The sequence below is a fragment of the Scyliorhinus canicula genome, chromosome 3, assembly GCF_902713615.1.
Source record: "Scyliorhinus canicula chromosome 3, sScyCan1.1, whole genome shotgun sequence".
NCBI lineage: Eukaryota > Metazoa > Chordata > Chondrichthyes > Carcharhiniformes > Scyliorhinidae > Scyliorhinus > Scyliorhinus canicula.
Window position 1 is genome coordinate 272,151,462 of NC_052148.1, and position 27,108 is coordinate 272,178,569.

At 50.4% G+C, this 27,108-nt stretch overlaps 1 protein-coding gene across 9 annotated transcripts in view; it reads right to left on the bottom strand.

Moving 5' to 3' along the window:
• Positions 1-22,728, bottom strand: part of rufy3 (RUN and FYVE domain containing 3) — an 87,813-nt gene extending 65,085 nt beyond the window's left edge. The window contains exons 1-2 of one of the 9 annotated variants that reach the window (XM_038792833.1): positions 22,056-22,728; positions 2,497-2,550 (exon numbers count right to left, since the gene is read on the bottom strand). In XM_038792833.1, coding sequence (XP_038648761.1) covers positions 2,497-2,550; positions 22,056-22,329 — 328 coding nt within the window. In that variant the 5' untranslated portion in view covers positions 22,330-22,728. Of the gene's footprint in view, positions 1-2,496; positions 2,551-6,827; positions 6,959-9,016; positions 9,764-22,055 lie in introns of those variants that run through there. The other 8 variants (XM_038792835.1, XM_038792836.1, XM_038792838.1 and 5 more) reach the window with 8 other exon arrangements.
• Positions 22,729-27,108: the final 4,380 nt, after the last annotated feature.

Genomic DNA, 27,108 nt, shown 5'->3' on the forward strand with positions numbered 1-27,108 from the left:
GAGGCACGGTGGCACAGTGGTTAGCACTGCCGCCTCACGGCGCCGAGGAACCGGGTTCGATATCGGCCCCGGGTCACTGTCCGTGTGGAGTTTGCACATTCTCCCCGTGTCTGCGTGGGTCTCACCCCCACAACCCAAAGATGTGCAGGGTAGGTGGATCGGCCACGCTAAATTGCCCCTTAACTGGGGAAAAAAATGAATTGGGTGCTTTAAATTTACGGGAAAAAAATTAAATGCAGGACGATTTCTCGAACTTTTAAGAGCCCAAGTAGTGTGCGACCAACAAGGCAACGGGACGTTAAGCACAACTGTTGGTAGTTTGTGCAACAGGTGATGGTCTATGTTTAGATGTGGTTGAATCTCCCTGGTTCCCCCCCTCAGAACTGTGCTATCTCAAACTAACCAAAAAAACTGTTAAATTTAAAAGTAGTGAAAACCAAAAGAAGAAGTGGAAAAAGGTTTAAAATCTGCCAAGTTTAAAATCAGCCAAGTGTAACACCACCAGCTGATTTCAATAAAAGTGGCTTCACATTTTAGATATGGAAACATATTTTTTACATAGTGAAATATGAAGTAGACACAAACCACACAGATCCTGCTGTTCGATTCGGATGCAAAGCAATTTCAACACCTGTAACGTCTACGCACTCAGAACAGATTCTGACACATCGCAGTCTGTGCAATGTCTTATCTCCGGAGCACAGTCCTGGTCTCCGTATTACTAAGAATGATATAGTAGCATTGGAGAAAATACAACAAGAGGTTTACATGGACGACAGCAAGGTGTATCTATCAGGAACGATTGGACAGGCTATGGTGCTGTACTTTAAAAAGACGATTGAGAGGTGACCTGATGGGGTAGACGCGAGATGGAGTAAACGTTGAGATGGTTTCAGTTGTGGAGGAGTGCTGGTGGTTAGCACTGTTGCTTCACAGCACTGTTGCTTCACAGAGCCAGGGTCCCAGGTTTGATTCCCGGCTTGGGTCACTGTCTGTGTAGAGTCTGTACGTTCATAGAATTTACGGTGCAGAAGGAGGCCATTCAGCCCACCCGAGTCTGCGCCGGTCCTCGGAAAGAGCACCCTACTTAAGGCCACGCCTCCACCCTGTCCCCGTACCCAGTAACCCCCACCTAACCTTTTTGGATACGAGGGGCAATTTATCACGGCCAATCCACCTAACAAGCACGTCTTTCAGGACTTGTGGGAGGAAACCGGAGCACCCGGAGGAAACCCACGCAGACACGGGGAGAACGTGCAGCCTCCGCACAGACAGTGACCCAAGCCGGGAATTGAACCTGGGAGGCTGGAGCTGTGAAGCAACTGTGCTAACCACTATGCTACCGTGCTGCCCAGTTCTCCCAGTGTCAGCGTGGGTTTCCTCCGGGTGCTCCGGTTTCCCCCCCACAAGTCCCGAAAGACGTGAGGTTAGGTGAATTGGACATTCTGAATTCTCCCTCTGTGTACCCAAACAGGCGCCAGAATGTGGCGACTCGGGGATTTTCACAGTAACTTCATTACAGTGTTAATGTAAGCCACTGGTGACAATAAAGATTATTTTTTTTAAATTAATGAAGTTGAAAGGGTAGATAGAGAGGAACTATGTCCTCTGGTTTGGGGGGGGGGGCTCGAGAACATGGTGGCAGAACCAAATTAGAGTAGTGCGACCTGGGTATAAATGGACAAAGTCATTGATGGTGGAAGGACACGGTGAGCGTGCGATTTCTCAAGCAGCCAGTATCCTTGGCAGCGGCAGAGTACAACAGCAAGGAGGTTAAATTGAATGTGTACAAGTCACTAGTGTGGCCTCAGCATTGTGTCGGGTTCTGGACACCTCAGTTTAGGAAGAATCAGACTGCTCGAGAGAGAGAGAGAGGGCGCAGAAAAGATTGACGAGAATAAACAGGAAGGATGCGTAGGTTTGCGGGGAGAAGGCGGGGGATTGGAACTAGGCGAGCTGCTCATTGGGAGCAGGAGCAGACACGATGGGCCGAGTGGTCACCTTGTGAGCGGTGAACAATTCTGTGATCTTGGAAGTGAGGTCAGGAAACCCTTCTTCACAGAAGTGAAAATCTGGAACGCCTCACCCCCCCGAAAATGGCATGGGTTTAACGCATTTCACGAGATGGATGGATTACTGTTGTGCAAGGGAACGAAGGGTTCTAGAACCAAGGCGGGTAAAACACAAATCAGTCATGATCTTTCAGAGAGGGCATTCCAGAGCTTGGGGCCAGGAATCCGAAGGTACGGATGCCAATGATGGAAATCAAGGGTGCTCAAGAGGCCAGAATTAGAGAGACACAACGATCTTGGGAGCAGGTTGTGGAGACAGGGTGGTGGGGTGTGGGGGTGTGCAGGATTACCCATCAACCATGTATTTGTGATCTCGGCAAATGGCTGTACGTCATCGATGTTAACACGGGGGTGGGAGAACGCGGCGGTGGTTCAAGCCCTAGCGTGCGATGTACGAGAGCCGATAAACAATCCTGTTACCCACCTTCAGCTTCCTCAAGCATCTGATCCACCCAAACTGTTAAATCCTCCCAAGAGTCTTTGCAAAGAGCAGCAAAAAGTAAAAAGAAAAAAAAGGACAGAATGTCATGCAAATAAAAGCACCACCGGAAAAAAAATCTACTGATTTTTTTAAAAATTTGGGGGGGGGGGGGGGGGGGGGGGGGGGGGGGGGGGAAGACGCAAACTGCAAAGATTACACAATGAGACTCGTAATGTTTCTGTCGAGATTGTTCATGTGGAGCGCACAGAGATCTGCTGGGCTAAGTAGCCCATTTGTGCGAGTCGCGCATCACATTTCAGCAGCGGAGAACTCGGAGGAAAGGGATGAAACTGTACGTACAGGAGATGGACGTGACTGTACATACACAGCTCCCCATCACATCCAAAAGTACATCAGGCAATGGTGGAATTGGAAAATATCATTCTCCAATGTTGGATTTGTTTGTGTGCGTCCTTGGAAACTCCCGCAAGGTAAAGTCACTCATTACCTGGTGTTGGCCTTTTTAAGCAGTTTATTCACCGATCCCTTGCACTCTTCACAGTTTCAATGTGGGATTCCTTCTGGATGTCAACTCTGGCTCCTTTGGGAAGGGGTGAAGGAATATCAACAGGTTGGCTGAACATGAACCTCCACCTCCCTCGCCCCCAACCCATCCAAATCTTAATCCAGGCTCACCAGAAGACATAGGAGCAGAATTAGGCCATTCTGTCCATCGAGTCTGCTCTGCCATTCAATCATGGCTGATATTTTTCTCATCTCCATTCTCCTGCCTTCTCCCCATAAACACTGATCCCCTTATTAATCAAGATCTCTGTCTTAAAGACACTCAGAGATTTGGCCTCCACAGCCTTCTGCGGCAAAGAGTTCCACAGATTCACCACCCTCTGGCTGAAGAAATTCCTCCTCATCTCTGTTTTAAAGGATCGTCCCTTCAGTCTGAGATGGTGTCCACTGGTTCTAGTTTTTCCTACAAGTGGAAGCATCCTCACCACGTCCACTCTATCCAGGCCTCACAGTATCCTATAAGCTTCAATAACATCCTTTTAAACTCCAACGAGTACAAACTCAGAGTCCTCAACCGTTCCTCATACGACAAGTTCTTCATTCCAGGGATCATTCTTGTGAACCTCCTCTGGACCCTTCCCAAGGCCCCAGCACATCCTTCCTTAGATATGGGGCCCAAAACTGCTCACAATACTCCAAATGGGGGTCTGACCAGAGCCTTATACAGCCTCAGATGTACATCCTCGGCTCTTGTATTCTAGCCCTCTCGACATGAATGCTAACATTGCATTTGCCTTCCTAACTGCTGACTGAACCTGCACGTTAACCTTAAGAGAATCGTCGGGCAGCACGGTGGCCTAGTGGTTAGCATAACCGCCTCACGGCGCTGAGGTCCCAGGTTCGATCCCGGCCCTGGGTCACTGTCCGTGTGGAGTTTGCACATTCTCCCCGTGTCTGCGTGGGTTTCGCCCCCACAACCCAAAAATGTGCAGAGTAGGTGGATTGGCCACGCTAAATTGCCCCTTAATTGGAAAAAATAATTGGGTAATCTAAATTTTAAAAAAGAAAAAAAAAACCTTAAGAGAATCGTGAACCATGAGGTGTTAAGGTGCACACAGTAGAGAAAAAATATCTAGGGCAGGAATTGAAACAAAAGAGGTGTGGAATTTTACACCTCCCCCAGAGGCGTTAAATCAGATGGTGGGGGCACCACATTGGTCACCTGCTGGAATTTTAACCAGTGGTAGGGTAGGTTTAGAAACTGATACGGGGAGTGAACCCTCGGGCCAATGGTAATCACCACCCCCAAAACGTTCCCCTGCTCCCCCAACCCCTGTGCCAGAGGCCATCAGAACCACCCATTTGTCTTGCAGTCCCAACTTCCTCCATGGCTGCTTCTTGTCAAGTACTGACTGCAGTCCCAGCAGTGGCCACCATCCACAGAGGCACTGCTGGTACTGGAGAGTTGTCAGAAAGCCATTCATTCTCCATCATGGGGAGGGGATGGGGGGGGGGGGGGAAAGAGAGGAGGAAGAGAACCAGAATCTCAGGGAGTCAACAGCCTAACGACTGGGAGCTTGCCTGCTATTTTTCAGCTGGTCTGCTCCGCTGCAAAAGACCCCAGCCCTCCACCAATCCCTCCACCTCCACCCTCCAAGATGCTGACTCTTCCACTAATTAGTAACTTTCTAAACGGTCACTCAGCACATCGGGATTCAGACAGAGAGCATCCACAGTCCAATTCATCTCGTGCACATCCCTAATTTCCTTGTTCCAGCCTCGGCAGCAGGGCCTCCAGCTGCCCGGGGTCTCGCTCTGGAATTCCTTCCCTAAATCTCTCCACATCTCTCCTCACTCAAGACATTCTCTACCTCTTCGACCGAGCTTTTGAGCACCTATCTTCGTAGCTCATGTGACTGTATCAAACTGCGTTGGTCAATGTTCCTGTCAAGAGCCCAGAGGTCATGTCTTAAGTTGCTATATAAATGCAAGTTCTTGTTGGAAAATCAGCGGATACAGATGAGAAGTAGGAATCCTAATTTGTATTCCCCCCCCCTCTCTTCACTGGGACTTTGAAGCTAACAATGTTGGCCTCATTTGTCAAGAAGCTTTTGAAAAACAGAATGTGAAAGTTCTATTCATTTCAAATGCAGATATTTATAATTGTGATAGCTAGGTGTAAACAGCTAGGTGTACAGGTCCACAGGTCACTGAAAGGGGCAACACAATTGGAGAAGGTAGTCAAAAAGGCATCCGGCACGCTTGCCTTCATTGGCCGGGGCACTGAGTATAAGAATTGGCAAGTCATGTTGCAGCTTTATAGAACCTTAGTTAGGCCACACTTGGAGTGTAGTGTTCAATTCTGGTCGCCACACTACCATAAGGATGTGGAGGCTTTAGAGAGGGTGCAGAAGAGATTTACCAGGACGTTGCCTGGTATGGAGGGCATTAGATAGGAGGAGAGGTTGAATAAACTTGGTTTGCTCTCACTGGAACGACGGAGGTGAGGGGCGACCTGGTAGAGGTCTACAAAATTATGAGGGGCATAGATAGAGTGGATAGTCAGAGACTTTTTTCCAGGGTAGAGGGGTCAATTGCTAGGGGGCATAGGTTTAAGGTGCGAGGGGCAAGGTTTAGAGGAGATGCACGAGGCAAGTTTTTTTTTTACACAGAGGGTGCCTGGAACTCGCTGCCGGAGGAGGTGGTGGAAGCAGGGACGATAGTGATGTTTAAGAGGCATCTTGACAAATACATGAATAGGATGGGAATAGAGGGATGCGGACCCAGGAAGTGTAGAAGATTTTAGTTTGGATGGGCAGCATGGTCGGCGCAGGCTTGGAGGGCCGAAGGGCCTGTTCCTGTGCTGTACTTTTCTTTGTTCTTCAAGCCACTAGTGCAGTGGTTATTTTCCAGCTAGCCCTTTGCCTGAGCTGAAACACTCTTTATTGTTTGTATTGATGCTGAAGAATTATTCTAATGGCTCTCAAGTGGCCCGTGAGATATTCGCTCCTGCGAATGAAAATCTAAAAACTGAAATTGACAGGTTTTTGTTGGGTATGGGCATGAAGAGAGAATCATAGAATCCCTAAAAGTGCAGAAGGAGGCCGTTCGACCCATCGAGTTTGCACTGACCCTCCGAAGGAGCACCCTATCTAGGCACATCTTTGGACTGTGGGAGGAAACCGGAGCACCCGGAGGAAACCCACGCAGGCACGGGGAGGGCGTGCAGACTCCGCACAGACAGTGACCCGAGGCCGGAATCGATCCCGGGCCCCTGGCGCTGCGGGGCAGCAGTGCTAACCACTGTGCCACTCCAGATGGTTAACTGGACGAAAGATAGAGATTAGCATTTTCTAAGTCATGGCGGAATGGCTTTTCCTGTTCCAATGACACAAAACAGAATGCCAAATGCGCTGAAGAATAATCTCGTTGTGCTGTGTGCCTGAATATAGATTAAGCAGTGTGCAGCGCAGGTCAAATATTGATGTGAAATCATCAACTGAATTAATTCAGTGTTAAATGATCATAAACCTCTCGGTGACAACATTATGGTGAGGCAGAGTTGAGGGTGGGGAAGGCTCCAACAGGGACACATACTTTCTTTTAGCCTTCCGGTTTGATTTTACATTAAGCGGGGAGCTAATGAAACACCTTCACATTGCGCACCTGAAAAAGGCACCGAATTGGTTAAAGGAATGATCGAGTTACCTTTTGAAAAACATTATCCCCAGAGACGCCTGGGCGGAGGGGGAATTGAAACACAAAAGGCCTGGCAGTAAAAAATGTGAAGCTAAAATCAAAGCTGTTACCTCCACCGAAGCCAATCGAAGCTATGGTGAAAGATAATCCAGGACGATCTGCTTGGCAGGCTGATTTCACAGGATCGCACAGCAAGGATAAGACCATTCAGCCCATCGAGCCTGTGCTAGACCGTTTGGAAGAGTCCCATTCTCCTTGCTCTACCCCCCCCCCCCCCCAACGCAGAGAGACCTATAAAATGTTCTTTTCGCAACTTCCATCAATCTGTGGCCTCGGATTACTGACTATTACCAGGGAAAACAGTTTCTCTTCGTCTACACTTGCGCAAACCATTGATGATTTTGAACTGTTATGTTGCCCCAAAACCTTCTCTACTCAGTAGGAGAGCAAATCCCAGTTTCTCCAGAACTGAAATCCCTCATCCCCGATATCATTCTACTAAAATCCCCACCACATCCTCTCCCAAGGCCTTGATATCCTTCCTGAGGTCTGGTGCCCAGAACAGACTCTGTACTCCTGAACCAGTGATTTATTGTTCCGTGCTTTTGCAATCTACGCCACTCTTTAAGTGAAGTCCAGAATCCCGTTTTCTGTATTTAATAAAAGTTAATTTACTAGCCGGTCACCTTTAAGGATTTATGTACATAAACCTCCAGGTTCTTAATTCCTGTCCCCTTTAAAACTGCTCCATTTACTTGATGTTGCATCTGCTCACAACTAGTCTGTTGCAAATCATCTTAACATAGAACATCGAACATACAGTGCAGAAGGAGGCCATTCGGCCCATTGAGTCTGCACCGACCCACCTAAGCCCTCACTTCCACCCGATCTCCATAGCCCAATAACCCCTCCTAACCTTTTGGCCACTAAGGGGCAATTTATCATGGCCAATCCACCTAAACCTGCACATCTTTGGACTGTGGGAGGAAACCGGAGCACCCGGAGGAAACCCACGCAGACACGGGGAGAACGTGCAGACTCCGCACAGACAGTGACCCAGCGGGGAATCGAACCTGGGACCCTGGCGCTGCGAAGCCACAGTGCTATCCACTTGTGCTATCGTGCTGCCCCCAAACCTTAAACATACTACTGCTGAAATGAGGCTTATTACAGAACCTTAATTAGCTTAACTGCTCACCCACCCACCCAGCTGTCTCTTCAAGATAGCAAGGCTTTCTCATTCGGACGCACATCTTTGTAAAAAAATAAATAAATTTCACCTCGAAAAAAATATTGAGTCAGTGTTTCTAAACCCAAAACCTCTCTCGTACAATACAGTCCATCCTAAATCTCACACCTTCAATCTGTGGAAACCCCGCGTCTCCGCCAGGGCACGGCAGTGAAAGAGTTAATGCTGGCGACGAGGAGCTATCCAGACTAAACAAGACGATCAAAAACCTATCTCAAGCCAAGAGCAAGCGCATCGTTCTGCCCTGGCCCTCTACAAATTCAGGCAGCAGCGAAAATATATGTCTGTCTTTGTACTGTCCGGTACGCCCAAGATGACCGATGCACAGTTCAAGGGTCAAGCATTGGGGGGGGGGTGGTTGGGTGGGGGTGGGAATGACGGGGGAAGGCAGCAACAGAGGGCAGTCATCGCACCATCGTCACCTTGCATCAGCACATTGTCTCCAAGATGGCCTTGCCCTGGTTTGCTTTGAATAGGAAGTTTGAGCGGCTGTGCACAAGCTTGACGTTCTTCTTAATATCAAACGGGCTTTGCGTGAAAATCACAACCCCCCCCCCCCCCCCACCAATCCTTTTTATAGGTTGGAAAGGAGAGTTGCATCAGCTCCCGGCATCTATATACCCAGGAAGACTAGCTGCGAAAGATCACGATGGCTTGCGGGGGGAAAGAGTATTCAGAAAAACTACGGCCAATTATTAAATTAAAAAACGATACTGGGCCCTGTCCAGCACATAAAACAATATTCAAACAGGCTTTCAATCTGGGCAACAAAAATAAGAAATGATTTTGATGTACAATTGACATTAATACAGTACGTAAGCAGTGTGACACAGCAGAAATTTGAAGGTTTTGTCTGTGCACTGTCAACATTTAAACGGTGAAAACAGTGAGCAGAACAGGGTTTTGTAATCAAAGAGATTTGCAATTATGGCAATATTCACTATTCAAAGCTGCTGCCATGGTTACTCAGCACTGGAGGTGGAGAGGGGTGGGTGGGGGAAGAGGAAAAATAGGGAAGAGAAGCGTGTGGCGTCTGCACATCACCATTACCTTCATGGGTGGGTTCGGGGTCAGGTGTGAGAGAGATGTCGTTCAGTTCCCGCAAACACAGCCATTCTCCATCAACGGAGACCCGAAAGTTGCACAGGTAGATGGTTTCCCTGGCTGCCTGGGTGATCTTGTCTGTGGTGGGGGTTGGAGCATCACTCTGGGGAGTCAGGTCAGACATGATGACTCAGCTGTTAACAAGAGAGAGAGAGAGAGAGAAAAATCCTGCAGCAGAGTGCTGGTGTTTTTAGGAGGGGAGAGAGAGAGAGAGAGGATGTCTTGTGCCTAGGCTGCAGTGGTCACTCAGCCAGCCTCAATAGCAAGGGTAGGTTGCAGTAATCCGACGAACCCTTCGACACTCTCTCGCCCTCCGGGACAGTAGCACAAGCCTAAATCAAACCCCGGTTTGCTCTGCAAAACCACAACGTCACCCAGCTCCAGATCTCCGCTGAAAAGGTGTCTCCCTCTCTCTCTGATGGCTGAAAGGCTCCAAACGAGGAGGAGATAGATGCTCAGCTGCTGTGCAAGCGGATTTCTCAGCCAACTCTGGATTCAGCCAGCACCATCCTCGATAATAAAAAAAATAAAGGGGGGATTGGTTCTCTGCGTAGTTCGAGTGTAGACCAAAATGGCTGGCTAAATGCAACCCTGTAGTGAAAATTCAGCATCACATGACGCTGATCCTGCATGCATAAACAATTCCTGACACAGCTCCGGGATGCTGCATCAGACAGTACAATTGGTGCACGCTGCCTCCTGGTACCATCCCCTCAGCTCAGCCCCAATTAACCCACACACACTCACTCATCCATTCCCAATCAGGCAAAACGCAACGCACACAGTCATCAGACAGCTCCAGTCGAACACAAACGCTCCCTGGCTGATGCAGTCCCCACAAAAAAAAAAATAACCATGCAATTGATAATTTACAACAAAAATTATACCACGCAAAAAAATTTCATGTTTAAAAAATAAATCAGGAACCTGGCCACAAAGGCGCGATTCTCCCAAAACGTTAATTTGTGGCGGGTTTTTCAGGGAGTTTCCCGCCGGCTCTGGCAGCGGGTTCCCCACCGCTATTCAAATTAAATGAAAATGAAAATCGCTTATTGTCACGAGTAGGCTTCAAGGAAGTTACTGTGAAAAGCCCCTAGTCGCCACATTCTGGCGCCTGTTCGGGAAGGCTGGTACGGGAATCGAACCGTGCTGCTGGCCTGCTTGGTCTGCTTTCAAAGCCAGCGATTTAGCTGAGTGAGCTAAACCAGCCCCTATGCTGGTTTCAAGTGTTCAATGACACTTTTTTGGGACCTGGGGAGTTTCTCACTGGTTTAAGCCACACTTAGAATTTTTTTCAGCACTGGGGAGCTGAACCCGAGAGATCGGGCCGCCAGTTTGACAGGGTGCCCCGATCTGGAAGTGAGCGTGTGGGTCACTCCATCCATGGGCAATGTCACCCCACAGCGATCAAGTAAGGGGACACCCCGCTATCAGATCACTGCCCCCCCCCCCCTCAGGCGCACCCCCAGCCCCCTAACGGCACCTCCTCCCTTCTCGGATCCCCACCCATCCAACCTCCCAGAGGCCCCTACTTACCTGCCCTGCATTCCCCCACCCCTCAAACCCCCCCCCCTCTCATGGACATGGCCCCCTCTCCCCCGGTAGTGCCACCCTGGCACCCTCTGGCATGGCACTGCCACCTGGGCACCTTGGCAATTAAACAATATAACGGCTGATCCAACTTCTGGAGGCTGACTATAGGTATGGGTGTGTCCAAGGCTGTTGGGCCAGGTGACATCTGTTTTGTTGGACTCCTACTCAAAATGAATTAGAATGGACTGAGTTCATCGGGGAGGGGTGCTTCGCTGCCAGAGATTCTACTCGAACGTTATATTGTTTAAGCCTTGCCACAACCGACGAGAATCTGTGTCATTAGTCTGTGACTCTATGACTCGAGCTGAGTCTGGTATTTGTCTCTTGGCGTCCCTGATGACTTTGCGGAGGACGTACCTGGATTTTCCGTATAGGTCGGGGTCGCTAGTCTTGAACACCTCAAACCGAACTTCAGTAGGGAGTGGATCTCCCGGTTAAACCATGGTTTCTGGTTAGGGAACGTACGTACTATCTTCTTTGGCTCGCAGCCACCGTCTGTGACTGCGGTGACAGACTCGTTTAGGTTGGCCGCTGAGTTCTTGAATACAGACAAGTCACAGACTCCAAGCAGTCAGGTAGGATCTCTTCCGTTGCTTCGGACCAGCCCTGCACGACCTTCTTAACCGGACCCTCCCGCTTAACTTTCTGCTTGTGTGCCGGGAGAAGGAGCACCGCTTTATGGTCCGATTTCCTGAAGTTCGGTCAGGGGATGGATTGGGAGGCCCCCCCTTGATGTTTTGTAGCAGTGGTCAAGGATATAAGGGAGATGCAAGGAGATGGGTTGGTGGAATTTGGCAGTACACCCGAGGTTGGCCTTGTTGAATTCCCCGGCCACGATGAACATGAACAAGGCCTCTGGGTATTCGGTTTTGCTGTTATTTATAGTGGCCTACAACTCATCAAGCGTCTTCTTCAAATCCGCCTGTGGTGGAATGTAGATTGCCATGACGATGGCAGAACTGAACTCCCGCGGAAGGTAGCATGGGCGGCACTTCACGGTCAGGTTTTCTAGGTCCGGGGAGCAATAGGTCGCCAGGGTCGCCACATCCAAGCACCAGGAGGAGTTGATGAGGAGGCAAACCCCTCCACCCTTCGCTTTCCCCGATGACACCGTGCGGTCCGCCTGGTGAATAGAGAAGCCTTCAGGTTGTATGGCACAGTCCGGTGAGGCGGGGATGAGCCATGTCTCTGTGAAACAGAGCACACAGCAGTTTCTTCCCTCCCTGAGGGGTAAGTAATAGTAACTTTATCAAAAGGAAATTAGATAAATATTTTTTAAAAAGGTGAAAACAAATTTGTAGGGCTATCAAAAAAGAGGGTGTGACTAATGGATTACTCTTTCAAAGAGCTAGTACAGGCACAATGGGTTTAATGGCCTCTTTCTCAGCTACAAGATTCTCCAACATAATTTATACACTTCAGCCGTGAGAAGAACGGGAGGCGATGATTCAGCCTTGACCCGTCATTCAACTGGATCATTGCTGGGCAGTATTTGAACTCCATAAACCCACCGTCATTCCGTAACCCTCAAAACCCTTCGCGAACAAAAATTTGGTAGCATCAACTGCTCCAGTCTCTCAAGAGCTACCAATCTGTCAAAAAAATGTCACATGCTGCAGTTAATTCTAAGATACTGATTTATCTGAGAGATTAAACATTATGTGCACAGTGGTTAGCACTGTTGCTTCGCAGCGCCAGGGTCCCAGATTTAATACCCGCTTGGGTCACTGTCTGTGCGGAGTCTGCACCTTCTCCCTGTGTCTGCGTGGGTTCCCTCCGGGTGCTCCGGTTTCCCCCCACAGGTCCCGAAAGACGTGCTGTTAGGTGAATTGGACATTCTGAATTCTCCCTCTGTACCCGAACAGGCGCCGGAGTGTGGCGACTAGGGGCTTTTCACAGTAACTTCATTCCAGTGTTGATGTAAGCCTACTTGTGACACTAATAAAGATCATATTGTAAAAATGTCTTGTGTGGGTCTGTTGTAACCTTCCTTTAAAAGGATGTCACACCCAATATTCCCTCCAAGTTGTGCGGCCTTGCTACAATTCACGCAAAATTATTCAAAAGGAGCTGTGCAATTTAAAAAAAAAAAGAAGAGGTTGTTCACATCCCAGTAGGGAAGTTTTTAAAATTCATTTGATGGGAAGTGGGTGTGCTGGCTAGTCCAGTATTTATTGTCCATTTCTAGTTTTTCAAAAAATCTTTATTACTGTCACAAGTAGGCTTACATTAACACTGGAATGAAGTTACTGTGAAAATTCCCTAGTCGCCACACTCCGGCACCTGTTCAGGTACACTGAGGGAGAATTCAGAATGTCCAATTCACCTAACAGCACGTCTTTCGGGACTTGTGGGAGGAAACCGGAGCACCCGGAGGAAACCCACGCAGACACGGTTAGAACGTGCAGACTCCACAGAGAGCCAAGTGTGTATCGAACCCCGGGACCCTGGTGCTGTGAAGCAACAGTGCTAACCACTGTGCTACCGTGCCGCCCCAAAAGACTGCGTAGCATTTCACAGAGCAGGGATGAGCCATCGGTTTCCCCGAGCCAATATTTATCCCTCAAATCATAACTGAAACAGATCAGGTGATTTTCTTATTGCAGATTGTGGGATCTTGCTGTGCACAAACTGGCTGCCGTGTTTCCTCCATTACCACAGTGACTACACTTCAAAACTAGCCAAAAAAATGTGCTCTGGGATTTCCTGTAGGTGTGAAAGAGGCTGTGAAAATGCAAATTGTTTCCTTCTTAAAGATTTCTCGAGGAGGTTAATGTCTCCAGATTTTCCTGTTTTTCAAGTCTCCTACATCCACGAATGGTGCCCTTGTTTAGTCATATATCTTTTGGCTGGAATGTTCATTTACAAAAAGAAGTGGACAAAGTTTGAAGTCATCCCTAAGATGGCCAACAGCGGCCATCCCTAATTGCCCTCGAGACGGTGGTGGTGAGCTGTCGTCTTCAACCGCTGCAGTCCATGTGGTGTAGGCACACCCATAGTGCTGTTAGGGAGGGAGTTCCAGGATTTCGACCCAGTGAAATGAAATGAAAATTGTTTCTGGTCACGAGTAGACTTCAATGAAGTTACTGTGAAAAGCCCCTAGTCGCCACATTCCAGCGCCTGTTCGGGGAGGCTGGTACGGGGATTGAACCTGCGCTGCTGGCCTTGGTCTGCTTCACAAGCCAGCTATTTAGCCCAGTGTAGTGACAGTGAAGGAATGGCATTATTATTATCATATGTCCAAGTCAGGGTGGTGAGTGACTTGGAGGGGAACCTCCAGGTGGTGGGGTTCCCAGGTGCCTGCTGCCCTTGTCCTTCGAGATGGCAGAGACTGCGGGTTTGGAAGATGCTGTCGAAGGAGCCTTGATGAGTTTCTGCACTGCATCTGATAGATGGTACACACGGCTGCCACTTTGTGTTAATGGGGAGGAGTGAATGTTTAAGGTAGTGATAGGGTGCCAATCAAATGGGCACATTTGTCCTGGATGACGTTCAATATTTAGTGCTGAAGCCACACTAAGAGTACTTGTGCTCCAGAACATGCCACACCCCTAGCCAAGCTGTTCCAGCAGGGCTACAATACTGGCATCTACCCAGCAATGTGGAAAATTGCCCAGGTGTGTCCTGTCCATGAAAAGCAGGACAAATCCAACCCAGCCAATTACTGCCCATCAGTTTACTTGGATCAGCAAAGTGATGGAAGGGGTCGTCGACAGTGCTATCAAGCACTATCACTACCTCGGTACACGTGACAATAAACAAATCCAATCCAAGTAGGCAGCGACAACCTGTTTGTTGATATTCAGTTTGCATTCCGCCAGGGTCACTCAGCTCCTGACCTCACATAAGCCTTGGTTCAGACATGGACAAAAGAGCCGATTGCCAGAGGCGAGGTGAGAGTGACGGCCTTTGACATCAAGGCAGCATTTGACCGAGTGTGGCATCAAGGAGCCCCAGCAAAATTGGAGACAATAGGAAGCGGGTTGAAGTCACACTTAGCACAAAGGAAGAGGATTGTGGGAGATTAATCATTTCAGTCCAGGACATCACTGCAGGAGTTCCTCAGGGTAGTGTGCTGGGCCCAACCATCTCCAGCTGCTTCATCGATAACCTTGCTTCCATTGTCAGGTCAGAAGTGGAGGTGTTCACAATGTTCAGCACCATTTGCAACTCCTCAGATACTGAAGCAGTCCATGTCCTTGCAGCAGTCCATGTTCAAATGCAACTAGAACTAGACAACATTAAAGCTTGGGCTGAAAAGTGGTAAGTAACATTCACGCCATAAAAGTGCCAAGCAATGGTCACAACAAGAGAGTATCTATTTCCCCATGACATTACCATTGCTGAATCCCCCACTATCAATATCCTGGGGTTTACCATTGACCAGAAACTGAACTGGACTAGCCATATAAATAGTGTGGCTACCAGAGAGGGTCAGAGGCTAGGAATCCTACAGCTCAGAACTCACTGACTCCCCAAAGGTTGTCCATCACATGCAAGGCACAAATCAAGAGTGTGATGGAATATTTTCCACTTGCCTGGAGGAGTGCGGTTCCAACAACATTCAAGAAGCTCAACACCATCCAGGACCACACCTATCAGCTTCAACATTCATTCCCTCCACCAACAATGCGGTTATGAAGACTCCTTCGTCATCACTTTCTGAATCCACTACATCTACTACGCAGAAGGTCAAGGACAGCAGTTACACGGGAACACCACCACCTGCAAGTTCCCCTCCAAACTGCACATGATCTGGAGTTGATATCGGCGACGTTTCTCCACTGTCACTGGGTCAAAATCTTGGAACTCCCCTCTAACAGCACTGTGGGTGTACCTACATCACATTGGACTGCAGCGGTTCAAGAAGGCAGCTGACCACCTTCTCGAGGGCAATTAAGGAAGGGCAATAAATGCTGAGCTCGAGCGATACCCACACCCTGTAAATGCCAAGTGGTTGGCGAGCAAACGGGTTGGTCAAGGTGCAGTCATGGAGAAAGCACCAGGGAACTACCTGCTCCCCAAGCTTTCGGCACACCTTTTTGAGCTAACAAAAGGGTGCATTCTCCATGGCTACACCTTGATCAGAGACGCCAATCAGCACCCCTTTCTCATGCAGTATAACTTGTCGCTCCCTTAGAAATTTGGTATTCTTGCACCTGTCCAGATGAGTGCAAGGTGAAAAACTTTGACAAACTGTATACTCCACTTAACTGCCTGTGAAATATCAAATATCTTTCAGTGATGGTCGCTGCTCCCATCCTTCTTTCTTATAGATCATCCCTTTTTCTCGCTTATCTTCTGCTCGCTTCACACTTGGATGTGCACCGCGTGCCTCTCTCCGCACCATGTACAACACATCGTGCTCAACCTTACATAAAGGATTTCTGTAATTATAAAATAGCATAACATCACACAAGCGTGTCCAGATAATATTCATCCCCCAATAAAAAGGTCGCCGGAACCCATTACCTTGTCATTGTCACACTGCTTGGGATCCTGCTGTGCCAAAAATGGCCACCATGTTTGCTACATTGCACGTGGAGGGTATTCCATCAGACTCCTGAATTGTACCGAGCAGATGGTGGACAGCCTTTGAGGAGTCAGGACGAGAGTTACCCGCCTCTGGAGTGCCAGCCTCTGACCCCCTCTTGTCGTCACAGTATTGAGATTTCTTGCCCAGTTCAGTATCTGGTCAATGGTGACCCCCTGTATTTTTTTTTTTAAATTCATCCTCGCTCCCCATTTCTCCCACGTTTGATCATGTATTTGTGAAGCCCCGTGTATTACAGCCATAAATTACACCAGCCCTCTCCATTCCCACTCGTCCCAAAGAACTGGAGGTTTAAATTTAATTCTTCCTTCCTGAATGGCCCATCGGGCGGCACAGTGGTTAGCACAGTTCTTTCACAACTCCAGGGTCCCAGGTTCGATTCCCGGCGTGGGTCACTGTCTGTGCGGAGTCCGCACGTTCGCCCCGTGACTGCGGGGGTTTCCTCCGGGTGCTCCGGTTTCCTCCCACAAGTCCCGAAAGACGTGCTGTTGGGTGAATTGGACATTCTGAATTCTCCCTCCATGTACCCAAACAGGCACCGGAATGTGGCGACTAGGGGAGTTTCACAGTGACTTCATTGCGGTGTTAATCTCAGCCTACTTGTGACAATAAAGATTATTATTATCACACATTCTTCAGTGATGGTCAATCCTCCTTTAAACTGTGCTCTCATCATAGAACATAGAACAGTACAGCACAGAACAGGCCCTTTGGCCCTCGATGTTGTGCCGAACAATGATCACCCCACTTAAACCCACGTAACCCGTATACCCGTAACCCAACAATCCCCCCATTAACCTTACACTACGGGCAATTTAGCATGGCCAATCCACCTAACCCGCACATCTTTGGACTGTGGGAGGAAACCGGAGCACCCGGAGGAAACCCACGCACACAGGGGGAGGACGTGCAGACTCCACACAGACAGTGACCCAGCCGGGAATCGAACCTGGGACCCTGGAGCTGTGAAGCATTGATGCTAACCACCATGCTACCGTGAGGCCCCTAGCATCATGAGATGCTACCACCTCTTTCCTAGCTGCACTGCTAGATACACAATCTCAAACAGCAATGGGCGATACTCCAGAGCGGTCCTGGAACTCTGTTACATTTCAGTCTCAGCTGTGAAACCCACAGCTGCAGGGTGATTGTGTGAGACATGCGAGAAACTGGATGTTACAGATTAACACACAGATTCATGTGGAGAGAGAGAGAAACAAGGAGACAGGGCAGAGCACCACAGTGCAAGGGAGAGACGTGGGTGCACGTGAAGAGAGTAGATAAAGTGAGAAAGATGCAGGAGCTACAGGGAACAAAAGGACAGAGAGACAATCACCGAAACGGATATTGGATATTTCGCAGGCAATTAAGTAGAATGCATTGCACGGTATTGCTGAAAAAAAAAGACATGTTGTCCAAGTTTTTCATCTTCAACTCATAAGCACAGATGCAGGAATACCAAATTTCAAAGGGAACAGCAATCCATCCAGCAGGATGCGGATTGGTTAGCAAGCCAAGATGCAGGATAATTTGTTGCTCCCTCTCAAATTTGGTATTGTTGCATCTTTACTGATGACTGCAACTTGAAAAGCTTCAACAGCAAGTCTCTCTTTTTACAAAAGTTCTGTACAACCCAGCGACTATTGGAATATATTGTGTATAACATTATATAACGATTCATGTAATTAGAAAATAGCAGAACATTGGATTCACAATATAAACATGAAAGCCATACATGTTGTTCAGATATTAATCCCTTAGCAAACAGATTACCGTGTCGTTACCACACTGCTTCTGAATGGGATCTTGCTCTGAACAGATTGGCTGTCACATTTCCTACATTATAGCAATAGCTATGCTCCAAATGTATTTCCTCGTTTACAAAGCTCTCAGGTTGTAAGAGATCACAAGTAAATGCACACTCAGTCTCCCATCTGCCAAACTTGACTCGGTCGCTGGAACATTTTACCTTCTTTTTAACAATAATCTTTTATTGTCACAGGTAGGCTTACATTAACACTGCAGTGTAGTTACTGTGAAAAGCCCCTAGTCACCACACTCTGGTGCCTGTTCGGGTACACAGAGGGAGAATTCAGAATGTCCAATTCACCGAACAGTACATCTTTCAGGACTTGTGGGAGGAAAGCGGAGCACCCGGAGGAAACCCACGCAGACACGGGGAGAACGTGCAGACTCCGCAGAGACAGTGACCCAAGCCGGGAATCGAACTCAGGACCCTGCTGCTGTGAAGCAGCAGTACTCTGACGAGGAAACTGCCACTCTTACATCCTGCCACCATCAGGCGCATGGGGAGGATTTGCAGATTGATAACCAACCTGCTTGTCCACATTCCGACCGTACCTTCCACAGCCAAGGGTCCTGAAGCTGGACTTGAACCCAGAGCTCCTGGGCCAGAGGTAGGGACAGTACCAACTGTAGCACAGGACCTCCTGCTCCCTTAACCAAACCGCCCCCCCCCCCCCCACCAAAAAACAAAACACAAGATCAACTGCTCATTTATTTCACCTCCTGTCCATGGGATCTTGCTGTGTTCAGATTGCATTTCTCACACAACAGCAATTACTCACAGGTCACACATTGGCTGTGACGTATTTACGGTATCTTGGTGTGTCCCAAGGGAGATAAAGACACTCGTGTGGTCTTTATTTAGGCAGAAAGTCCAGTTTTAAAACCTCCTTTCCAGAATTATAATTAATCAATAACTGTACATTATAAAATATTTCAACAGCATGGTCAATGTAAAAACAGGAGACAGGGACTTGGCAGATTTGCTTTGGGCAACACCAATCCTCATCATACCGTTGTATTTGCAGAACAAAACTCACAGAAACTACTGGGGTCACAGGACAAGGCTCTATTCTCTCAAAGCATCATCACAGGACCCCTGGCACTCACACCCATGCACAGCAAGAGGCCAATGTTCGTTAAACCCAATTCACACAATGGCTCCAAAATCACAGCCAGTCTCTCTCTCGCTCCTAATCCAGTGTCCAGATTCTAGCCGTCTCTCCTTGCTCGTGTCCAACCGTACCTCACTCATACTTAGATATTCCTCAGTGAAAATTTCAATTAAATAGCACTTCCCACTATTATCAGTCAGCGATAATCAGAAAAATGGTGCTAACCCGTTGCCATTGCTGAAGCTATCAATTACAAAAATTCCCCCTTATTGTGTATATTAAGCACAGTGACCGTGTCAGGAATGTGCTGGGGATGAGGGTGCAGGGGAGGAAGTGCCAAGGGATCGCCGCACTGCTGGGGGGGGGGGGGGGGGATTTGGGAGGGGCGGTGTCAAGGCAGCACCGCACTGCCTGGGGGGGGGGGGGGGGTAGTGCCAAGGGAGCACCGCACTGTCGAGGAGGGGGGGGGGGGGGCAGTGCCTAGGGAGCGCTGCACTGCCTGGAGGGGGGGGGGGGCAGTGCCAAGGGATCGCCGCACTGCTGGGGGGGGGGGGGGGGGGGAGAGTTGGGAGGGGCAGTGTCAAGGCAGCACCGCACTGCCTGGGGGGGGGGGGGGGGGGGTAGTGCCAAGGGAGCACCGCACTGCCCGGGGGAATTGTGGGGTGGGCAGTGCCGAGCGAGCACCGCACTGTCGAGGAGGGGGAGCAGTGCCAAGGGAGCGCCGCACTGCCAGAAGGGGCAGGAGGTCATTCTTTTCACAAGATCTGCCTGACCTAAATACACAGGGTGAATAGTCCACAACCAGAACCAATGTGTGCCGCACGGTAGCACAGTGATTAGCAATGTGGCTTCACAGCGCCAGGACCCCAGGTTCAATTCCCCACTGGGTCACTGGCTGTGTGGAGTCTGCACGTTCTCCCTGTGTCTGCGTGCGTTTCCTCCGGGTGCTCCGGATCCTCCCTAAAGAAATGCTGTTAGGTGAATTGGACATTCTGAATTCTCCGTCTGTGTACCCGAACAGGCGCCGGAATGTGGCAGCTAGGGGATTTTCACTGTAACGTCATTGCAGTGTTAATGTCAGCCTACTTGTGACACTAATAAAGATTATTAAAAAGGGCCTAAAATAGAAGATAGTCACGGATTAAGATGATAGGGAACTCAGGGGAAATATCTTTGCACAGAGTGGTGTGAATGTGTAACTCACCACCACAGGGTGTAGTTGGAAGCTGGATGAACATGTGAGGAAAGAAGGAATGGAAGGGCGAGATTAACAAGGACAGCAGACACATGGGAAGAGCACCACCAGCTGGAGGTTCCCCCTCCAAGTCTCCCACCATCCTGACTTGGAAATTCAACAAAAAATTCCAATTAATGGGCAATTTAGCGTGGCCAAACCACCTACCCTACACATCTTTGGGTTGTGGGGGTGAGACCCACACAGACACGGGGAGAATGTGCAAACTCCACACGGACAGTGACCCAGGGCCGGGATTGAACTCGGGTCCTCGGCACCGTGAGGCAGCAGTGCTAACCACTGCGCCACCCTGCCGCCCCCTGACTTGGAAATACATTGGCCGTTCCTTCACTGTCGCTGGGTCAAAATCCTTGAACTCCCTTTCTAACAGCACTGTAGGTGCACCTACACCACACGGACTGCAGCGGCTCACGAATGTCTGACCACCACCTTCTGCAGGGGCAACGAGGCACGGACAGTGAATGCTGGCCTCCAGAATTAAAAAGTTAGATTCTCCGGTCAAACTAACAGAGTATATCAGCTCGACCATTGCAACATTATTGAAATCCAAGCAGCTGTGTCCAAAGTTCAGGTTTCCTCAGAGATCATAAGGTTTTCTCTCGAATTTACTCTAACGGTTTATTGTGCTGTGTGGTGATGGAATGGGCAGATCCAGTGTTAGGATGCAGGAATAGCAATCGTCAGCCGAGACCCGCTGACAGCACTCTCTCCCTCCGCCGAGTCAGATCCTGCTTTCAATGTGCAACTGGAGCTCCAACTCCAGGTGGAGGACTCCAGGGCAGTACCAAGGGAGTGCTGCACTGTCGAAGGTGCCGTTCTTCCGGAGGAGACAATAAACCGGGGCAACATCTGCCCTCTGGGTGGATCGAGACGATCCCGTGGACCCACAACTTCAAACAAGAGTGGGCAGGGGGTGGGGGCGTTCTCCCTTGGTGTCCCGGCCAACGGTTACCCCCACAACCGACGTTGTGGCTGGCGGGATCTTGCTGTGTGCAAACCGGCCGCCTCGCTCCGTTACGACGGCGAGCGCACGTCCGCAAAGCTCGTCGCCGGCCGCGCACTGGACGGCCTACTTCTGCTCCTATGTCTTACGGTCTAAAGGCGCCTTGGGGGGCTGGTTTAGCTCACTGGGCTAACACGCTGGCTTTTAAAGCAGACCAAGCAGGCCAGCAGCACGGTTCGATGCCCGTACCAGCCTCCCCGAACAGGTGCCGGAATGTGACGACTAGGGGCTTTTCACAGTAACTTCATTTGAAGCCTAATGTTGGCAATAAGCGATTTTCATTTCATTTTCATGGCCAGGCCGTGACAGGTGCTATGCAAATGCAGTGAGCATGCAGTCAGTCAGTTCCATTTCAATCTCTTCACCCCCCAGTCCTGCTGGGGAGGAGGGGCACTTTCACAGAACCAGCTGGAAGCACCAAATCCAGCGACCCCTGCAGAAGCTCTCCTGTCAAGGGGGGGGGGATTTGAGGAGCAGGTTGCAAACATCACTAACTTGGGTGTTTATCCCTCCCCCACCCCCAGACAGACTTGGTTACATTGCAATCTCTACTCTCACTCTCTCCGCCAGACACTTGTAACCCTGCAGCAAAACCGGTGCAACTTTGCTGAAGTCCCTCTCTCTCCGGCTTCCCACTCAAATGCACATTGCACACTTACATCTCCGGGGCCTGTTGCTGTTGTTGCTGCTGCCGCCGCTGCCTGGGGAGGCCGGCGGGCACGGGCAACTCAGCTCCAGCTGTTCGGCCTCGCCACCGCCGCCTTTACTCCGGATGAAGTAGATGACCGGGTCTTGCTCGGAGGTGGGCACCGGGGAGGCGGCGACGCGGTGCGCTTCTCCGTTGATTGCACTGGGCTGCGGCTGCTGCACCGGGCCCGCAGGCGTCTGCGAAAGTTGCGGTAACCCCGCCACCGCTGCAAACTCCTCCGCCATGATCAGTGCAGCGGCGGCTGCGGGCCCTGGAGCGCCTGACAGTCCCGGGGATTTGGAACGTTGGCCCGGAGATTTGGAACGTTGGCCCGGGAATCCCGGGGATTTGGAACGTTGGCCCGGGGATTTGGAACGTTGGCCCGGGGATCCCGGGGATTTGGAACGTTGGCCTGGGAGCTGGAGCTCGCTCCCTGGCCCTGCACCGCTGCCGCTCCGGAATTGCACCCGGTCTTCCTCAACTCTTCACCAGTTTTGTCTTGAAAAGCGCCCTTCTCGTTTCTCTTGCACACTTGATTCCTCTTGTTGCACCCCGGTACGTTATCCAATGGCGTCAGTTGCATTAACATACCACCCACCTCCTTCCTCTTTTTTTAAAAATAAGAAAATCTTCTTTCCTGGCCTCTGTGTGTGTTGAGGGGGAGGGGGGATGTTTATATATAATATTTTTTGTAACTTGTCATTGGTGTTGGTCTGCAACCTGCAGGGTCGCGCTTTTAACCATCACTCTGCATTTCTCCCCGAAGCATCCTTGAGTTATTGCAATTGTACTCCTGCTGAATGCTACAGTTGAAAAATAATTCTCAACACCTCACCTATTTTCGTCTGTAAATAAAGCAAACGTGCCGGGGTGGGAGGCTGCAGTGCGAGAGGATTTGGGTTTGCAAAAACTTTAATCGCACCTTTTAAATGTTAACCTGTAACGTGAAGGTAAACACGGCTGCCTGTCTGTTTCAGCTGAATTGCAATCTGCAGATCCAGATTCTAGCACCCTTGCAGATATTCTGGACATGCTCCACTCTTGGCCGATCGTGAATTGTTCTGCTACCATTATCCCCAGTCCATCATTCTCTGCATCCTCCTGGGGAGGTGAGTATATATGATGGATGGGTTAATATGCTGCATTCAGCTCCCCTTAACCCTTGACATTGCACAGCAATTGGAAGCAGCGTTTCTGATTCACTGCTTTAACTGGATCATTGCACCAACCATGGGCCATAATATAAAATGCATTTTGCTGGTTAAAGGTTATCATAGAATTTACAGTGCAGAAGGAGGACATTCGGCCCATCGGGTCTGCACCAGCCCTCAGAAAGAGCACCCTACTCAAGCCCACACCTCCATCCCATCCCAGTAACCCCACCTAACCTTTTTGGACACGAAGGGCAATTTATCCTGGCCAATCCACCTAACCTGCACATCTTTGGACTGCGGGAGGAAACCGGAGCACCCGGAGGAAACACACGCAGGCACGGGGAGAACGTGCAGACTCCGCACAGGCAGTGACCCAGCGGGGAATCGAACCTGGGACCCTGGAGCTGTGAAGCAACAGTGCTAACCACTGTGCTACCGTGCCACCCCACAGGTTAAAATATAGGGCCAGGATATGAAATGGGCTAACATTTTATATTCTAAATGAGTAGAGCAGCAGGGTCACTTGAACTCGAGGCGTTAACTTTTGAGTTTATCCAGCATTTTCTGTCTTTATTTCAGATTTCCAACATCTGCGACATTTTGCTTTTAGACCATCAGACAGCAGAATTATCCATTCAGCCCATTGAATCTGCTCCACCATTCGATCATGGCTATATGCTTCTCATCCCCATCGGCTTGCCTTCTCCCCACGTATTATTTTACATTAATTAAACTTCACTCTGGGCTTTTGCCTGCCAAATAAGCTTCTGTTCGAGGGCTGCAGAAGTGGGACAGAGCAGGTTAACAGAAAGTGTTCAAAATCAGGAAGGGTTTGGATAGAATAAATATGGAGAAACTTTCCACTGGCAGTCGATGAGCAGTGGACGTAGGTTTAATATAATTGCCAACCACAAATGGGGGGGGGGGGGGGGGTAATGGGAAATGCACAGCCTGCAAGGAAGCCAATTCCATATGAGAATTAGATAAATACCTGAAAAGGAAGAAATTGCATGGGAGATCGGGGAAGAGCTGGTTGAGTGACGATTTGGATTGCTGATTCAAACAGCTAGCACGATGGGCCGAATGGCCTCCTGTGCTGAACGATTCTATCACAGTGCCAGCTTTGGTTCTAGTGGTGGAAAAGCAAGGATAATGGTGTATCTGTAATCACAATGTAGTTCCACCTTCCACACACAAACCCCCCAGAATATTACCTGCCACTGCCCTTCAGTGCCCCCCCCCTGCTCCCCCATTTCCTGTTATTGAGCCTGTTTAACCCACAAGGCAGCCAGTTTGATCTCCCTGTCTGCTCCCAATGCCGCTCTCTAACTTCATGCACCTGGTTTTGCATTATCGCTCCATGCTTTGAGGAAGCTATGGGTTAAAATTAAGGATCAAAGTCAGTGAACGTAAGTGCGAGACATGCCATCAGTAAATTGCACAATGACACCTTTGAGCAGCAAGGAGAGGGTTGTCACGGAGTGGCTCAACTCAATGTACGCATGGTTTGATATTACGGTGGCTTTGGGGATACTTATGGAGGTCTCACAGTTCCCTTTAAAGGTGGCATTTGAGGGGTGGCACAGTGGTTAGCACTGCTGCCTCACGGTGCGGAGGACATGGGTTCGATCCCGGCTCTTGGCCACTGTCCGTGTGGAGTTTGCACATTCTCCCCGTGTCTGCGTGGGTTTCACCCCCACAACCCAAAGATGTGCAGGGTAGGTGGATTGGCCACGCTAAATTGCCCCTTAAGTGGAAAAAAAAGAAAATTGGGTACTCTAAATTTATAAAAAATGTTTTAAAAACTAAAGGTGGGACTTCCGGTGACGGCGGGCGGGAGGCAGCCACACATTGGAGGGCTCCGGTTCGGGAACAGCATTTTCGGGATTTAACGCCCAGTCCCAGGGGCAACAGAGACGGCAAAAGCAGGCACAGTGAAGAAGGATGTCGAGAACAAGTAAAAAAACGGCCGTGAAAAAAGCGGCTGAAAGTCCGGCGGGGAGTGGAAAGGTCACCGTGGGGACGGCAAGGAAAGTGGAGGCTGGGGCACCAGGGGAGGCCGCATTGCCCACGGCTGGGGCACCAGGGGAGGTCGCATTGCCCACGGCTGAAGCACCAGAGGAGGCCACATTGCCCACGGCTGAAGCACCAGGGGAGGCCGCATTGCCCACGGCTGGGGCACCAGGGGAGGCCGCATTGCCCACGGCTGAAGCACCAGAGGAGGCCACATTGCCCACGGCTGAAGCACCAGGGGAGGCCGCATTGCCCACGGCTGAAGCACCAGGGGAGGCCGCATTGCCCACGGCTGGGGCACCAGGGGAGGCCGCATTGCCCACGGCTGGGGCACCAGGGGAGGCCGCATTGCCCACGGCTGGGGCACCAGGGGAGGCCGCATTGCCCACGGCTGGGGCACCAGGGGAGGCCGCATTGCCCACGGCTGAAGCACCAGGGGAGGCCGCATTGCCCACGGCTGAAGCACCAGGGGAGGCCGCATTGCCCACGGCTGGAGCACCAGGGGAGGCCGCATTGCCCACGGCTGAAAATATGACTAAGGTGATAGCCGCGGAACTCGAAAGGCAGTTCACAAAACACATGGAGGCGATGAGGAAGGAGATGGGAGCGGTATTGAAAGCGCTGGTGGAGGAGGCGATTGCCCCGGTGAGGGTGGCGGTATTGAGCGCAGTGGCGGAGGTGCGGGAGCAAGGGGAGGGGCTGAAGGAAGTGGAAGAGACATTATTGCAGCATGGCGATCAACTTACGTCAATGGAGAAGGAGATGCGGAAGGTGATGGAGATTAACAAGGGTCTGCGAGCCAAATTGGACGACTTGCCTGGTAACGGCGCCGTGGCCGTTCCCTCCTACGAGGTATACCACGAGTCCGGTGGTGGCGGCTACCCTCAAGATTTGGGGGCAGTGGAGGCGACATAGGGGAGAAGTGGGGGGCTCGATGGAGGCTCCGTTAAGGGGGAACCATAGGTTCGTCCCGGGGAACATTGATGGGGGATTTCAGGGTTGGCACAGAGCGGGCATCAGACAGCTGAGGGACCTGTTTATTGATGGGAGGTTTGCGAGCCTGGGGGAGTTGGAGGAGAAATTTGGGCTCCCCCCGGGGAACATGTTCAGGTATCTGCAGGTAAAGGCATTTGCTAGGCGGCAGGTGGAGGGATTCCCTTCGCTTCCCGCGAGGGGGGTGAGCGACAGGGTGCTTTCGGGGGTCTGGGTCGGAGAGGGGAAGATATCTGATATCTACAAGGTTATGCAGGAGGCGGAGGAGGCGTCAGTAGAGGAGCTGAAAACGAAGTGGGAAGGGGAACTGGGGGAACAGATCGAAGACGGGACATGGGCTGATGCCCTGGAGAGGGTTAATTCTTCCTCCTCGTGTGCGCGGCTTAGCCTCATCCAATTCAAGGTGCTGCACCGGGCCCACATGACTGGGACGAGGATGAGTAGGTTCTTTGGGGGTGAGGACAGGTGTGTCAGGTGCTCGGGGAGTCCAGTGAACCATGCCCATATGTTCTGGGCATGCCCGGCACTGGAGGAGTTCTGGAAGTGGGTGGCGAGGACGGTGTCGAGGGTGGTGGGATCCAGGGTCAAGCCAGGATGGGGACTCGCGATTTTTGGGGTTGGGGTGGAGCCGGGAGTGCAGGAGGCGAAAGAGGCCGGTGTGCTGGCCTTTGCGTCCCTAGTAGCCCGGCGAAGGATCTTGCTACAATGGAAGGATGCGAGGCCCCCAAGCGTGGAGACCTGGATCAATGACATGGCGGGTTTCATTAAGCTAGAGAAGGTCAAATTCGCCCTGAGAGGGTCGGTACAAGGGTTCTTTAGGCGGTGGCAGCCTTTTCTCGACTTTCTGGCTCAACGATAGGGTAC